The 18350-nt window shown below is 42.0% G+C and overlaps 1 protein-coding gene across 6 annotated transcripts in view; it reads right to left on the minus strand.

Annotated features, from left to right (window-relative positions):
- The window catches only part of RIPOR3 (RIPOR family member 3), a 54107-nt gene that overhangs the window by 25154 nt on the left and 10603 nt on the right, over positions 1-18350 (minus strand). For 4 of the 6 annotated variants that reach the window (XM_039382598.1, XM_027751861.2, XM_039382599.1 and 1 more), the window contains one exon: positions 553-681. In XM_039382598.1, the coding sequence (XP_039238532.1) occupies positions 553-653 (101 nt within the window). In that variant the 5' untranslated portion in view covers positions 654-681. Of the gene's footprint in view, positions 1-552; positions 682-1674; positions 2662-11043; positions 11151-18350 lie in introns of those variants that run through there. The other 2 variants (XM_039382600.1, XM_039382601.1) reach the window with 2 other exon arrangements.

Consider the following 18350-nt stretch of genomic DNA (forward strand, 5'->3'; position numbering starts at 1 on the left):
GGATTATGGACTGTTACTGAGAGCAGTGGGTTTGCAGTGGCCTCCTGGCCTGTTTGATTCCTCCCTTCCTCTCCCTTGTGGCACTGCCAGAACACAGCCCTTCCTCTCATGAAATGCTGCTCTGCTTCAGTAACTCAGCAGGATCTGAGCCAGCTCCAGTGACAGATATTGCCAGGATTCACCATTAGCATCCCCATCTTTTTAAAGGTCTGGGAGACTTCTGATTACCATAACTACTAAGAAGGCTTTAGTCAGAATACATCAGTCACTATTTGGCTGCTAGCAGGAAGGGTTGCAGCCCTTCATTTTTTCAGAAGAAATGGACACTATTAAGAGTCTGATCCATCACCTCTGTAATCCAACCATCCCTGCAGTGCAGTGTGCAGAGCAGTAAGACAGTCTGGGGTGAAGTACAGCTGTTCATCAGTGAACCATGACAACACTCAGTAGTTTTAAGATGAAAATTAAGGAATGACATCTCCTCATAGCTGCCTTAGGTTAAGAACTCCATTCCCAGCCTGCTGCCCAAAGGATCAGGTGGATGTTACTTACGCCAGTTTTCTGCTTTGCACAGTGCTGAACCCAGTGAAGGAGCAGCTCCTGCTGATCCCACCCCCATCACCAGGGGACACAAAGGTGAGTTTGACCGACATGGTTCCCAGTCAGGGAGTCTGTTGGCTTCTGAAATAAAACACAAAAACAGATGAGTCAAAACCTTCTTGGCAGTTCAGACTTGTGCTGCTGCAAGAGTTGAGCTGCATGGAAGCGGAAAGTCAAAACAACAGACAGGAGAATAACCTGAAAAAAAGGACTTGTCTGCAAATCCTGTTTCCTCTGTTGCCATCCACTATACAATTAATGAGGGATTGAACAGTCTAAAATGAAATCTCTCATGCCCTCTTCAATTTCTGATTGATTTTACAAACTCACTATGCAAAAGCCAGAATAGCCTCAATTCACAGGCTCTCTACATTTGTGATTTTTTTAAAAACCCTGTAATTGTCCCACTGCTTCAGGAGTCCAGGCCAACCAGTGTATTTCCAAATCAGTATGGATGCCAGAACAATACTTAAGCTCCAGACTCAGTGAGGTCCAAAAAGCAGTTCCTTGCATGTGTGCAGAGCCACACTGCAGTCAATGGTAGGATTGGCTGAGTGTGGTGCTTAAGCCCAAGGCAGAAGTCTGGTTTCAACAGTAAATTTCAGGTTCATGCTCCTCCTCTGGCAGGGTTTCTCTTGGATTGCTCTCTTGTTTTCCATCAGTCAAACTCTTTGGCTTTCTGGAGAACTGTGTTCTCTGCCATGTGTCTATAGAATCCAAGTCACAATATAAGTAACAGACATATCCTTCAAAGCAGCTGTAGAAAATCACCCGGACAGTTCATATACAGAAAAATTCCCTTCCTTCCCCCCTCAAGCTGGTGTAATGTAAACACCACAACTGAGTAAAACTGAGTCAAACAAAAAGCTGGAGTATGTATTTGTTGGGAGAAGTACAAACTCCAAGAAAGTGCTCTCCATGGCCATGCAGATGTTAGTCCCACATCACAGTGTGCTCTGAAGAGCAGCGAGCTCTGAATCCACCAGTGGATGCTCCCTCTAGCATGGCTACCATTAGTCACACAGGAGGCCAGAAATGTCAACATAAGGTTTTTTCCCTGGCTCTGCCACTAACCTGGAAAGCAACCTCTTCACTGCTCTTCCAGAGTGCCCGTGAGAACTGAGTGGTTCGATGTACTTCCCGAGAGGAATGGGGTTGGAGGGTGTTTTGCTAATTCTGGGCTAGTCTACAAGTACAGGAATTACTGCCAGTGACTAAGGTTAGGTATCATCATCTCCCAAAGCAGGAACAGTTGTCCTGGATTTCCAGAAGCAGAGATCCTGTGGTGAGACTGACTGGTCCAGGAGAAGCCACTCAGTCAATTCCCTGGGCTGAGGTCTAAGACTCTTTGTCTGTTCTGTGGGCTGTGCCAAGCTCCTGAAAACATCTGGGAAAAACAGGCAAAACATTTTAGAACAAGATGTGAAAATGATAAATTTGAGCCAAACAGCTGCCTGCTTTGCAAGCTCACTGGTTTGTCAGAGGTGCTGAGCATGGCAAGGTATTTTACATCTCAGAGGATCAGAGTCCATGGGACTCCACAGCCTCAGTAGTATCCATGGAAACCTGTTACATTGAAAACGTAGGTGGGTCTTAATCACCTTTTAATCAAACTGTACAGCACTTACATACTCCTTTGAAAAGATCCTCCTTAACACCCTTAATCAGACTTTGTACTTGCATCATATCACAGCTGAAGTTTCAAAATATTTTCCATTCTTTCCTCTAGTTTTCAGATGTTTGTAAGTCTGTGAACTGTCACCCCATCAAAAGGATCATTAGCCTGAAAAAGCATGCAACTTACTGAAAAATGTAATTGCATAACAAGCTGTTAAAGGAAGAAATAAAAGGAATAGCCTCCTGGTTATTGACCACATCCCTCAGCAAGGCTAAGCCAGATTCCCAGGATCTATTTGTTAGCTCTTAACCTGGGAAACTTATTTCATGGCTAAAAGGGAGTAAGAAAATGCAGGAGCAGCTTGTCTAATTTTATAGGACCCCTAATGCCTGCATGGACTGACAGCCTTTGGAGCACCTAGATATGGAACAAACAAAACCAGGCAGGCCCTTGGCAGGGAAAAGAAAGTGGAAAATGATGAGAAGACTCCTGAAGAAAATCCTGTGCACTGAAGTTTAGATGTGAAGGACTATGTTGGAAACGTACAGACCCCCAAACTCAGCTGGGGAAAGAAAGAAATTGTTCAAATTGCCCAGACTTGATTCTGCTGCCACATGTGTGGTTATAAATCAAATGTAATTCTGGACTTAAAAAGATGTACTGTGGCAAATCAGTAGGAGTGAGAGATGACTTGGGCCTCACTTGGACATGGCCAAAAGCATTTCAGCTCCTCAGGGTCATTTGTTTTTGAGACTGCACAGAGCTCAGTCCCCGAGGCCACTGACTCTGTCACCTTCTGCTCTAACACAGCTACTCCCCAAAGCAACTCCCAAGCACATTTTCCCAGTTCCCCAAGAGCGAAGGGAATTTCAATCATGTTAGGAAAGCACCATTAGAGAGGTTATCTTTCTTGCTCTGAAATAATGTCCACAGAGTCAAATACCTCTTGGTACACACCTAATACATATATTTTTTGTAGTGACCTAGAAATCTGACAGCTCCCCTCACACTTCTGAGCAGAAGACCATAAGTTGGATGTCAAGACAACATTGTATTTATAAGAAAGACTTATAAATGCAGTTGTTTAAACAGAGGGTTTTTCTAGCTGGAGTGACTGAATGAAGTGCTGAGCTGTGTTACAAGTGCCCCTGAGAAAAAGCATCTGGACACATCTCAAATTCTACCCGCCTTTAGGGTAGAAATAAATCAGATAAGGACCCCCAACAAAGCGCAGTTCAAATCTGCCTCCTAACCTGTAAGCTCTGCTGTGCAGGCCAGTGTCTCCAAATCTCATAAATACAGAGGTTATGCTCTAGGGAGCAGAGGAACTTCCTCCCTTTTACTCCTCCCAAAAGCACAGAATGCAAGGACAGTAGCTGGGCAGGGGCTGGCATATGCAGAGCACAAAAATATCAGGCCAAAATGAAGGAGTCTATTGCCAGAGGCAATGAAACACCAAACTACTGGAAAAACCATGGAGTCTTGAAAAATTCTTATAAAGCTGGTGAGTCTTGACCACGCATCTCAACTGCCAGGGACTCATCCACTCAAATGTTTTAGTATCAGTTTTGTATGACTGAGCCTTCAGGTCTCAGAGGGGCATTTTTCATATAAATAAAAAAAGGGTTTTTTTTCAAATTAAAGGAGTAGGTTTGTTTGCCCCTGTTACGATGATTTGCCATAACAGTCTATTGGCATTTAACTTTTGGTGTCACCAAGTATTCAGGCATGTAGGGCCAAACACTGGGGCTCCTGTGGAGCAATGAGGACACACAAACTGCGTGTTCTGCTCTGTCTCTGTTAGTTTTAGGATATTCCTCAAGCCAAATGACCTTCATCCTTTACAAACAAAAAACTGGGGTCTGTTTGTGTTTATGGCTAAACTTTTCCAGCCCTAGTCACATCTTTAATTGTTTCTGGGCACAATGGTTTCAACAATTTTATGAGGAAAATATGACTCACTGGCTTCTTGCAAAATATTTCTTGTGTTTTGTGCTTTAAATTAGTAGCCATGTTTTTGTGTCAGCATGTCCGAGAGGTTCACTTGAACTTGGTGAACTGCTGCTACAGTAAAGAATTTGTGTTTCCTTCAAGTTTGTAGTGCTCCAACTGTGAATGAGCACTTGGGTTGGAGACACACACTTTCTCCTGGTTGTGTGTTTGCAGAAACCATCCCAGATTTCTGCTTCCCTCAGCTCATTGTGGGCACACACGGAGCTGACAGCCTGGACAGCCAGATCTCCCCAGTGGGGCAGTACCTGCTCAAGTAAACTATTAGTCACTATAGAAAATAAACACAACCACAGAGAAGCTATCAATTGTTAATAACTCCCCTTAGTGGGTTTCTGCACAGCAGAGGACATGGGTTTATTGCAGTTGCCACATAGAATCTACATCTTTCATAACGTGGTTTTATAAAATTCACTTCACGACAGCCAAATAAACTCACCAATAATGTGTACTGGGTCTATACCATCTCCACTGAAACTCAGTTTTCTCTGTATGTGACCAAAATCAGCAGTGATTAAGCAGATGAAAATTTAGGGCCTTTAGAGACATTCTCTGGGCCTTAGAAATGAGCTGTGTTTCCAACTGATCATCTGTTGTTTCAAAAAAAACTTCAGTCAAAGGTGCTGGAGTTTTTCATCCCACTTCCCTGAAGTTCTGATAAAATCTACCAGAATAACTGTTTTGCTGCTACAATTGCATTGGCATCGGGGTTTTAGCTGATAGAAATATATGCTGCAAAGATTTAATGGGTGGAAAGACAACACTAACAATAAAATTACACCAGAAAATTTCTACCATAAGTCAAATTTAAGACCGATTTTGCAAACCGGGCTACATTTGTCTCCCATTACACTGATGTAATCAAAATTATTTTTCTTCTTGTTGTTTATTTGAATGCTTAGGAATGATGGAATTAACTTCTGAATGCTGCTGATGGGTGGTACCCAAACACAGGCAGCAGACAATGGCATTTGTCTTTCCTGCCACTGATAAAGAAAAATCAGATTGCCACAGTGTCCTCAGTACTGCCAAACATCTGGAGCAAAGTCTCAGGGCTGCTCTGGGCTTGAACCACTGAAGCTTTTTGTGCTTTCAACGTGCTGTTGAACAAGCTGGAAGTGCCTAGACCTTGGCACTTCCTCTGCAGCAGTTGGACATCTAAAGAATCCAGGCCATTAAATGAATGAAACTGCTGAGATGTGATAACATCCTGACTCAGCCCCAATCACTCCAAAGGTAGGTGTAGTGAGCTGACTGAGCGAGGAGTGAAGTGACCTCTGGGCACAGCAGTGTTGAATCCACTGGGAACATACACACTGTATTTAATCTTTGCTCTCGAGCATTCCTCCCAAAACCCGCTGACCTCAGTAGCAATGTCTACTGTGCTGGATAAACATTCCAAATTTATCATTAAAACCCCTTAAATGTTAAGCATTTTTGTACAACTGTTGGACAAACATTCTATTTATACACTTATTGGCAGAACTGGTTATTTTTCTAGAGAGGAAAAATCATTTGAATTAGGGAGACAGTGCCCTTGCTCTCAAAATACATCTCAAAATAGCCATTTTAACACAACATTACATGCAAATAGGGATCCTTTCTTCAAACAAATCCTGTCTGTGGAAAGAAGCCACAGCACAAAGATTCAGAGCACAGCCTGAAAGGTTTTATGTGCTTCACTTGAACACAGGAATTCTGACTGCAGGGATCATTTCTGTACAACTGCTGTCTCACACCAACACGTATAAGCTGCACCACACAGGCAGGGGAAGAGCCACTGCAGATACAGATACAGAAAATGGATGTTTGATATTTAGCTTTTCTCTGGTAAAACAGATTTGTGAAAACAGAGGTAAGGGAGACAAAGAGCTGCCTGTGATGAGCTTTTGGAAATTTCTCCCTCAGTACTTTTATCATCCATCTCTGAGGTACTAAGAGGTAAATTTTATTGCTCTTCTTCCACAGAACGTCTTGACCCAAACCTGTTTAACTCAGATTATTAGATGGGCCCTTTATTTTGCACCAAACTTATATCTGTCAGGTCGTATTTTGAAAATCTCAAATGATTCAGGAATATAATCCCATTCTCGAAGGTACTTTAGGCTCTTAGGAGCTGGTTAATTGATTTTTAATAAGAATTACATTCAGAGCACACATTCTTTAGAAAGATGAGTCTTCAGTGTGTAACTCACCTTGGCACTTCTGTAGATTTTACCCGGGCAGATTCGACTCTTGAATATATATTTAAATACTGCATATCTGCCATACTTTCCTCCTGGCCAAACTCAAGCCATTAAAAGGAAATCAGATAAACGGCTTTGATCCAAGTTCTTGCTTTAGTCATTAGGCCCTTCTGGAAATGAAGTCCTGGAGCCCAGGTTTCCTAGGCAGCAATACATTTAAATATCATCAGCTGCTCTCAGACAGTTCTCCTGTGCTGGAGGTTGTGTCTCTGATGGACCCATTTCTAGGGTGGTGCTCTGAACACAGGACTCAACTTCCAAGCCCAGGATGAGCTGCTATTCAAGCCTGTGATTCAAAATGTTACTGTATTTCTAATCCCTTTCCACCTTAGCACACAGCTCCAAGTTCTATTCTCAGTGACAGTGTGCACATCCAGAGGAAATTCATCAGCCATCTATTCCAGATTCCCAGTAGAATCCAGCAGTAGAAGCTGGCCTGACTCAGTTAATGACCTGAAAACTATTTTTCAAGGCCTGATGTCGGGGTTCACTTTGTGCCTCCCACCAGCAGCAGCACCCAAAGCACAGAGGGGACCTCGGCACGGAGCATCCCCAGGGACTTGGCCCTTTCCCTCATGGAAATCTGTCACTTGGAGCCACAGTTGGCTGTAAATCCCACCGTGGCATTTGACAGTGCAGTGATAAGAAAAGAAGCAGTGATTGTATCTAAGCAAATCTTGTTTTCCCCCCTTTGCCAGCCTGAGGCATATCCCCAGGGCCAGGCTGCATTTCCATGCCTGTGTCACAGCTCTTCCAGGTGCTGGGAGGCTCCTGTAGGGAGTTTGGCTTTCCTCCTGGGGAAGGCATAGGACAATCCACCCATTACCAGCTGATTTAGGAGCACAGGCCCTGCTGCTAACTCCTCTGGTTTCAATTTCCAACTTGATGACAAACTTGCAAGCCTGAATCAGGGACTCAGGAATGTGGCAGGCTCCACAGGCTGGCCTGACTTGCAGCTTTCCCAGCGTTGGCAGAATCTGAGTCTGCAGTTGGCTGCACTGTGATGAATCCTGAAATCCAAACTCCTGATGGGAAGAAGCAGATGGTGCTGAGGGAGAGCAGTTTACAAGTGATGAACAGGCTCTTCCATTTCTGACAAAAGAAAACTTGTCTATGCACTGAGTCCCACCAGTGTTGGCCTTGGGAGGTTCCTTATTCTTAATTATGAGCCCCAAGGATCACTCTTCTGTAATACACACCTCATTCTCCTTGTTTTCCCCAGTCTGTGCCTGAATGAGTGTTACAAACAGACTTATCAGGTGTGATCATGTCTCCATCCATCCATCCTTCTAATGCAGGAGCCCATTGCCGGGTTAATTATGAAATAAGGAAGGTCCTTTATCTCAGCCTTAGGGCTGTGGAGAGTCCCAAGGCTAAGCTCCAACAGAAACCACCATGATGGAGAGATAAATGTTTTGATTACTACACTGAGAAGAATATATTAACCAAATCAGACAACAAACTTCCAGTAATAGTGAAATCTGATCTTCAGCAGTATGTGGGATGTAATTTGCTATCTTCAAAAACTGAACCCTGATGAATCACAATATCCCAGTGCTTCTGAAGTGGGACAAACTCTGTAGTTTACCTGTCTGACCAGGAAAATTGTCCCTTTATTAAGAATTAAACCATTAAGTCCACTCCCTATGGCACCCTTGGTTTATTCCCATAAATGTTACCAAGACAATCTTGTGCCACAGAGATAATGAAGTTGTTAAGTTAGGATCAGTATCCCAAAGAACACTGGAAAAAGAGGAAGAGTATACCAAATGTCATAAAAGAGGGAAATAGATGAGACAAAAGGATTATGCTTTAAAGCCAAATAATTTCTTAAGTGCTGAGTAGACATAGAGTTACTTCCTTTCAAAGTCAGTATTTCCAGACCTGGCTAGTGAATCTTGGTACTTATCTTAAGATAATGAAAAAAGGTGTATTTTTTAGAAGGAGATATCAAACTCAAGACAATTTAGAATGTCTCTCATTGGCCAGCTAACAACTGCAGAGTCAAAAAATGACTTGGTGTGTTGGAACATTTTATCTAGGCTGAATTTATTCAGTATCTTCTAACACAGGCTTGAAGTCATTATATTTTCTAACAAATTAGGGTAGCTGTCATAGCAATCCTAACACTGTGTTCTGCACTGATGTTCCCTTTCTCTAGACACTCCACAAGCATGTAAACTTACTTGTGGAAAAAAACAAGGACTTTGAATATATGTAGATATATCTGTACTTTCCCCTTCACTTCTTACCAGTTCCTAACACACATGCTCTGACATTCAGGGCCCACATTTTTTATGCTGTTATTCTCTGCTTTTATTTGGTTTGGGCTTGTTTTTAATGAGGTGAACTTTGCACAGCCCAACTTTAGCTCCTATAAAATTTGTGTCTTAAATGGCCAGATTTAGGGATTTTTTTTCTCTGGAAAGAAAAAGCCCTACATACTCACCACAGAGCTGTACTTGGAACCAGATGTCTGACCCCCTTTCAACTGAACTAATGAGGACAGGAATCTGGTCAGGAAAACTTCTGTCTAGGTTTTGACTTTGGAATTGTGGAAAGAGTGCTGTAAAGACTCCATGCTTCCACATAAAGGAAGGGGAGGAGGACGGAGATCCCACCGATGAGGAAAGTTTGCACTTCTGCACTGGCTTGAAGGCACTTCCACCCCAAAGGCCTGTTCATCCCCGTGTCAGTTCTACCCTTTAACTCACACAAGAGTCCCACAGAGAGCAGGCAGAGCCTCAGGGGACGTGAACTGTGCAACTCTGTTCAAACCAGTCTATGTACAGAAGCCCAGGGTTTGGCTCTGTGTCACCTTTGCATTTGGCAGGTGTGAAAGGACTCTGCTTCTTTCAAGACTTCTGCAAAACATAAAGTAGACTAATTATTGAGGATCAGCTGCTGTGAAAACCGTAACTTCTAATAGAAATCTGACTGAACATGAACATTTTTAAACTAACTTTGCCCTTCAGTGTGTTTTTAAAATACAAAGTGTCTCCTGCTGCTAGTTCAGAAAGGTTTTTAGGACCATCGTTTCTCTGCCCAATCTTGCTCCCAGCAAAGTCACTGGGAGCATTGCCATGACATGATGAACAAGACCTCTGAGGTCATCATTTGGCACTCCAACTGGAAAAATGCATTAGTGTGGCTTTCTAGAGAAAAGATGCATCAAAGTCTCCCTCTGGTTCCTATCTTAAGCTTCTTTAAAAAAAAAAATGATTCTTGATTTGTCTTTCTGTGCTCTTCATCAGGAGGTTCCTTGTGGCATAGAGGGGGTTCCTTGCACTGAGCCACAGCAGCAAAAAAGAGGCTTGTGAGACACAGTCATTACATGCAGAGGAAACTGGGTTTAGTGGGGCCCTAGTTCCCCTGGGGACTACCATAATATAAATTATTAATAATAAAAATAAACATTGGCTAGCTTGAACTTCTCTTCATTCCCTCAGAGCTTATTTTTGTGACAGAATTAGCTAAATAAAGCCAACTTGAAAGAATGTTTAATTGCAAACTATCCAAAGAAAACAAAATGGAACTAATTGGTTCTTAGATATTAAACATTCAAAAGGAGATGGCTTTGGAAACAGCTGAAAGACTAATGTGTACTGGGATACAAATGGTGAAGTGAGCAGTTAAGCAAAATGCAGTTTAAACTGGACCACATTTACTTTTAAACCAGATAGTCAAGTTTTGTCAGTCTGGTCCTGCCTAGGAGACAGCTTTGGATTGTTTCAAGCCTAAAAAGAATTACAGCAAGAGTCTCTGAAAATTATAAAATCAGAAGAGCCAAACTTGTGTACTGACTTGTGGACATCATTTGCCCAGGAAACACTACATAATCAACAGTGCTCATAACTTCATGGAGTGCCCCTTAAATCTATTCCAGCCTAAAGAAGGCATCTTAGCAAAGACAACTGTTTCAAGTGGTTTTTCTAAAGCAGTTATTTTCTTGCAAGTTGGGTAGGGAGAGCTCACAAAGCCAGTTCTGACAACACATCTCCAAAGGAGAGTGGTGGGGCCTTCCATCAGAATAACTGACTGCAGATCTGCCTTGGCCTTTGTAAACCTCCTTTCTTCAGCCCTGTGTTTTTGTTATTGCTATTTAATTCAAATATTTCACAGTCAGCAAATAGAAGGAATCTCTTTGGTCATGTGAAAACTCCCTCTTCATATTCTTTAAAGGTTAAATAGTTGCCATACTTATTTCAGAAGTATTTCTAGCAAGACCAGGAAATGATATCTCTAATATACTGAAATTTGTAAACAAGAAAAAACAACCCCTCTACATCAGAAGCTAGCAAGAAGTAGGTAAGTTATAATCAAAATCATACGGTAAAAATAATTTTAAATATTAATTAGTGGTAGAAGAATTTTTCTCTGGAGGATCACTGTGTGCAGTGAAATCAGACTGGTGCTCAGCCATTGAAGGGGCACTGTCTAATCAGCCACATGTTTACCTTCCCACTTATCAATAACTGACAGTAACAAGACTTCTGCCAGAGATAACAGATTCCTAGAAGTGCCAGGCCCCCCTACAACACCCAGCCCAAGCACAGGAGAGCTACTCACTGGAAAAAAAATGCAGACAACTGGAAGTGCTAAGTAGGAGCTGCTCAGCAGGATCAGTCAAGATCAAACCACTTCAACATTTAGGCCAAAAGTTAATGTAGTTTTAAGGTCCCTTGAAATGTTGTGAATATCATCGACAAACATGGCAAGAGTCACTCATGAAAATGCATTTCAGCTCTGTGCACAAAAAAAAAAAAAAAAAAAAATCAATCAGCTCAGTCTCAGACTCCTTCAAAGACTGTGAACCCAATTGTTTGTTCCCTGAGGACTCAAAGCTTTTACTGCAACTAACACATCTGCTTAGTGTTTCCTACTTTTCAGCATCACAAGTTTTTCTTAGACCTTGGACTGGTTTACTCAGCATCTATGTGTAAGTACCAAAAAACCACTCCAACAGAAGAAAGAACTGAGGTCTCCTGCCAGTTTGTTTCTACCTCTCTCCCCTAAAGACACAGGCATCCCTGGCAAAAGGAGTATTCTTATAGGGGTGTTTAGCCAGCATAGCTGTATCTGTATGGGTTTCATTATTTCACATTCCTCTTAGTGCTCACAGCCATGCCAGAAACTTTGAAGCACAGATCTACACAATTACACAAGAAAGCTTTGTTGGTTTAAAACAACTACTACAGTCTGAAAGGTATTAACAGCCTGCAGATCATGAAAAATCCTGCACTGTGAACACTGTCTATCTGTACTACCAGCACCTCACTGCTATCCAAATATTGCTGGTGTTGACTACAAAACTTCCCCTAGAATGAATGTAGCAACCTGGCAAGACTGTGCTTTCTATCAGCACAGTTAGAACTGTCCCTCAGACCTAAACCAAGGAGGACTAACACATGCAGAAGTTTGCTGTGCACTATAACTACAGGTGACTATATGTATTTCTACACATGCACCATTTGCTAATGCAGGCTCAATAGTAAAAGAATCCATTTTTCACAATCCTTACCCAAATCAGCTGAGGGCAGGAATCTGTCATGGAGACAGCTGGAGAGAGGGGCCTGTTACTGGTGGCTCAGACACTACAAGGACTTGGCTGGTGCAGATGTGCTGCTGTGAAGCATCAGGGGAAGGGGAAGCTGTACGAGCCTGCAACACTGCCATGCCAATGTAGCTGCAGAAGCTTTCCATGCCATCTGTCCACATCATTAAAAACCCTCAACTGAGACAAACTTACAGCAGTACTACATTTAAGCAGTGCAGAACAAAGGTTAGTGTGGCTGCATGGCAAGTGTAGAACTACAGTTCCCAGTTCTTAAAAAAAATCTGTGTGTAAGTCCTCCCTGCCTCATAAAACAGGACTTATTTCTGTGATGTAAATTGACTTAGTCTATATTACCTGAACCCTATCACTTACCCATGAGCCAATTATCAGAGGCCACTCCTGCAGAGTAGGGTTGTGCCTCTGGACAAAACCCTTAAGAAAGTTCTCCTAGTTTCCTTCCAGCATGGTAGGAGTGAATTGTAATCCTAATGCACACACTGACTCAAGAGTGTGAAGACTCTCATCCAAGACTCAAAGGATCAACCAGTTCACTGAACATACTGATCCTTAGTGTATCAGCTCCTACTGCCCCAACAGAATGAGGACAAACAACAGCCACCTTCAAACGTGGTGTGGAGGGAAGTGACAGCTTTGCATTGTTACAGTTCTTGGAGCTGCAGAGATGGAACACAGAAATGGATGGTCAAATGCCTTGTCCACACTCACACTGCTTAATCATAGAGTCAGAGAATATCCTGAGTTGGAAGGGACCCTCAAGGATCATCAAGTCCAACTCCTCCTTGATTGATAATTTAAGGAGTCCTGGTAATGGATGAGAACACCAGTGAAGAACATTAAATTCAGGACAACACACAGGCAAACCAGCTAAATCTCAGTATTGTGATGACTCCAGTGATATCAAAGGCATTATGTGTTACTGGTCTGCCTTTTTGGCATCAGAGAGGCCTGATTTGTGAAAGAGATAATCCTCAGCATCCTGCCAGATGGGCCTGAACTGATGGCAGCAGTGTCTGAAATGCTGAAAGCTGCTGTGAGCAGTGACCAGCCTGCCCATTAACCAGGAACCATGGCTGGCTGGAGAGGCAGGAGGTAGAACAGGATGTCCCTGGGATGTTCTCTGTCCCCTGGCAGCTTTCCCACATTTGCAATCTGACCCTCCAACCATCAGCACATGGACCATTGATCTCATGAACTCACATTTGTGATCCTCCACAGAACTGCCATTGAGAATACACAGGCCAGAGAACTTCTGGCAGAAAGTCACTCTTGGGTGATCTTCAAAATTCAGAAATGGCCATTCAGATACAAAAACATGTTGACAAGTGATTCCAACAATACACTAATTCAGGTCCAGAATTAAATCCAGATTCTGACACAATTACAGCAGCAATGACACTCAGTGTATTCAATGTTCTAATAGAAAAATGGTGTTTTGCTCCATATGACTTGGCTCACTCGAGAGATATTTACAGTGAGACACAGTTTTACTCTAGTGTAAAGATAATTTGACAATTACAGGTCAAAGTATACTCACTTATTGCTTTAAATGAATCTAAAAGCAGTCAAACTCATACACAAATGAGGAAAGATTCTTCATGTTTCCTACAGCTCTGAAGAAAACAGACACAGAAATTATGTCTGGACTGGAGGTCTCACCAGAACACACAGTATATATTCTCATCCTAAGCCTTCCCCTGCAGAGCATGAACTCCTTACAGTTGTGGGTTTGTTCTTCAAGAACCCAAGCTCAGGTAATTTTGAGATACTTTGCACTGCTACCTAAATATTTTGCACTTCTGCTGTTTGTTTGCAGGCAGCAGGGATGCCTGTGATTTTCTAAGGTTATTTAAATTCTCCATTTGTTAACAAATTACACTGGTTGCACAACACATTGGCATGTGAACCCTTCAGAAAAAGGGAGAGGCACAACTGGGCCTCAGTGGAATTGGGAACAAGCTCCAGTGAGTTCAGCAGAGTTACACAAAGGCCAGCTCTATTGTCTCATGGCAGTTGTGGTTAATTGAAGGAGTAGTTCCCGTCAGCTTTCTACATGCCAGGACTCTTCAAAGGTGGCGTTACCTTCCGGATCACTGTGTGGGTTCCAGTTCAGACAATGAGTAACAAAGGCCCAGTGACAGATTTCCATGCAGTCTGGGATCTGCTGCTGCACTGAAAGCACTGTAAAGGTGCACACAAAGGTGCGGTGACAGGTATCGATAAATGTACCCAAGGCTGTGGTGTTACACATGGGATCAAACCAGGCATTTTCAGACATGAGCCAGCCATTTGACCTGCTCTTTCTTGCCTTCCACTGTAAAAACCGGGTAACCAACTTCCTACAAACCAGCTTCCTTCAAAACTTTAGAAAAGCCTCGGAACTTTCTGCAGAGATCAGGTCTCAGCCACATCCATACGCTGCAGTGTAATGATTGCTCAAACAGCTGCACGTGCTTTTGGAATATCTCTGGGTGTCAGCTCTTTCTTTTGGAAAACCCCTGGCCTACTATTTTAACTTTACAGATCTCATCAAACAAAATCCTTGCTCGTATTCTGGAGAAATGTAAACCCTTTTCATAAAATCTCAATTATGTAATGGAAGAATTGCAGAAATTCAGTGCCTGGGTGAACTGAAGGTTATTGACACTGGGTATTTTCTGCACTAGTAGAAATACAAACCTATTCATGCCAACACTAAAGCAGTAAATATTCAGATTTTAAAGCACACTGAGGCCTTTGAATTGCCTCTCTGTTTATCTGTTCAGGCCCAGTATTGGAAAATTATATCTCCCTCTTCAAGTCTTTGGTAATTTAAATAATAAAACACAGGTTATATAAGTATAGAGAATTATGGAAAAACGTAAGTAGAAAGTACATAGTTTCAAAATGCATTTGAATAACTCCAATACAGTTGAACTGACGTTATTCAGACTTTCCAGTCTTATTCAATACTGGATTGAAACCAAGCCCAAGACATTTCAGCCCAAAGGAGGTTTTTAAGACAATTACAAGTACCTATATTTCCAGTTTACAATGTCTGTCTGGGAAAGCTCTACCGCCCAGGGAAAGACCAGCCTACCTTCTCATGGGATCAAACAGAAGAGATGTGAACTAATTAAGGGGACATTTGGATCAGCTTGTAAACATAAGGACGCCCCAAAGAGCACCCAAAGCAGAAACCTGGATGCAAATGTCTGCGGTCTTGGAGCAAAACATGGATGCAGATTCCAATCCCCATTTTACACTGGAAGTTCATTTCTAACCTGTGCAGACACAAGCTTTAGGCCCAGCTCTGCATTCCTTCCACACCCAGGGTTGGAGTTCTGCCTGAATAAGGAATGCAAGAGAGAAATGAATTCCTTATCGGCCTGGCAGATCTTGTTTGGTGATGTACATGCCTGTGAACCTGCCAGAACTCAAATGTGGGACATGGCACCCAGCCGAGTTCCAGAGCTGAGAGACTGCAAACCACTACTCTACTCTCTAGGACACTTGAAATAAAGTAGAACTATTTCCATAAGTAACTGCTCCTAACTCCAGGACACCTGGATAGACTCTGATATTTCTGTTAGAAACAACTTTCATCAATGGAAAAGTGAAGATCCCAGATTTGTATAAAAATGAGTAACAAAGGGAACAAATTGTGTATTTCCAAAATGATGGGCATTTAAAAGGATGGCTATATGGGAAAAGATTTAATAACCATAAATCCCACAGTGGGAAATACTGAACAAACAAATAGGAAGAGAAGCTTTCTCAGCATAACATTGTGTGTCCATTGCCCTCCCAAATCACAGGGCATCTTGTACATACAGATGCTTATGGCAAAATCTTTCCATCACTCCAGAGAGACACTCTGGCTTTTGATAAGATAAATCAACTATGTCTCCTTCAACTCCACAACCAGCAGCATTTCAAAATCTGCAGGGAGAAAGACCTCCCAAATGCACAAATGGCAAGGAACTGTGGAAACAAATCTCTTATGTGTGAATGTTGGTCTTTTTTAAATTTTCCCAGGGCTGGGGTCTTCCTGGGTGTTTTTCTCATTATTGTCCCCAAACAAAATGCAAAACTGTAGGATAAAGATGTGGTCAAAAGAGTCAAAAAGACATATTAAGGTAATTCACGTTGCATTTTGTTCAGACAAATATTTTCACAATAGTTGAGAAAGGAATATGTTTAATAGAGTATCCACTATTTTGAGAAAAAGAAATGTCAGCTAAAATCCAGGGCTTTGGCTACTTTAAGGCTTCCTAGGCAAGATTAAATCAAAATATTTCCTGTAAACATTCCCTCTTTTCATCAGCATGTCAATTGTAGTAAGTAAAATGTGATACTAATTCCCAGCATCAAAATCTGGGATAACTTTATAAAGTCAAATGTTTCCTTACTTTCACAGAAACAACTATTACTGGAAATATTTTCCAAAGCATGTTGCAAGTGGAGGTAAGTAAATCAGATAGCACACTGCACATTTTTCAAGGAAAAAGTTTCTAGAAATGAGTCAGGATTTAATAAAAAATGTCTCTGAGGTACGTAAGTCATGCCCATAATAGAATATTTTTCAATTTTCAGCCCTGTATACAGCATTTTAAACCACTAACAGATGTATGAAATAAGAAGCAAAACTGTCCCTTATTCTCTGCTGTGCACACACATAGACAGACACATGGAAACCAATGGGAGGCTCTTAAACATTTTCCACGAGAAAGACAATTTGCTCACAATTCCTTCTCCCTTTAAATTGTTTCTGTGGCAACACATCTGGTGCTGTAATTCTGGGCCAGACCATTAACTATCCTGAAAGAAGAAAGTTATGTTGTTGTTCTGGTCTGCAGGAACGTGAAGCAGAGAGAGATCTGTGAACACACGTAATCAGGTCGCCCTTATTGCCTTCACAGGCTCACAGAATATCAGCTACAGACATTTATGCATAGCTTAAAATTACAAGTTCTAAAACATTTCAACAAGGGTTAGAGAAAACTCTCATGGCAAACATGCTGTCTATAAGCCAGGGTTTTTTCAATAAAATGATGAGTGCTCTGCTACTGCTGTTCCTACCATGTGAGATAAGTGAGGGAAATATTCAGCTGAGAGGACCAAGGTTCATTCCCTAATCATAAACATAACTCTCCCTATGGAATGGAGAAAGATTGATGCTGATTTCTTATCATCCCCCAGCACTACGTAGACATTGCTGGATTATCACCATTTTACAGACGGTATTTCAGGAGCACAGAACGCCTGGAGTGTCTGGTAAACTCAGCTGCCCCTGTGGGGAGTCACCCCTCCCAGAATCATGGAATCACTGAGGCTGGAAAAGCCTTCCCAGACCACTGAGTCCAAGCTGTGCCCGATCCCCACCTTGTCCCCCAGCCCAGAGCACTGAGTGCCACGTCCTTGGACACCTCCAGGGATGGGGACTCCACCACCTCCCTGGGCAGCCCCTTCCAATGCCTGGACACCTTTTCCATGGAGAAATTCTTCCCAAAATATGCAGCCCTGGGCTCTCGAAGTTCTTCAGGACCAATAGATTTTACTGGCCTTACTTGAAATTATAGGAACCTATGGATGTTTGATGTAAGTCTTGGACGTCCCAGCTTGAGCACATCAGCAATCTCAGGATGTGTCATCTGAACAACTTAGTTGTAGAGACAGGAAAGAAAAACAAGAATAAAAGCTTACAGCCCCAATTCAGCTTGCTAAGTCAACAAATGAGCAGGTTTTTAATCCCTAATAATTCTGAAAAGTCAGTCTCAACTCTTAAATCACACTGCATGACTATAATCCAATGCAAGTTATTATGGCTATTTTACCATGCAACTGAGACTGACATATCAAAATATAAACTCTGTCATGGACATAATTCACAGTCCAAGGGCCAGGGCAATTTCCAAGGGCTGCAGCATTCCCTGAGCTCAGCCTGTAGCAACAAGAGTTAAAAAAATAATGGAAGTGGATTTTTGCTACTTCATCAAGCAGATGAATTCATGGAAAGAACATATCTGATGAATAACAAAGTATCACTGACACAGTTACTTTTCCAATAATAATTGCACTTTAAGTTCTCCATAAAACAATTTTTATTATTTAATTTGAAACAGCTAAATTCAAATCTAGAGAAGTTACATATAAATCTGTTTGCTGACTGCACTTAAAGTATTTCTGTATTAGTGACAAAGAACACAACATCATCTTGGTGTTCTGACCTTCTAAATTACTAATGATTAAATGCCTTGATTGGCTGAAAACCAAGTTTTGCCCTAAAAAGTTGAATTGAATAAAAATTATGGTTTTCAGC

This window comes from Pipra filicauda, unplaced genomic scaffold (genome assembly GCF_003945595.2).
Source record: "Pipra filicauda isolate LSUMZ 115617 unplaced genomic scaffold, ASM394559v2 scaffold275_size1018216_pilon, whole genome shotgun sequence".
In the NCBI taxonomy this organism is placed as follows: Eukaryota; Metazoa; Chordata; class Aves; order Passeriformes; family Pipridae; genus Pipra; species Pipra filicauda.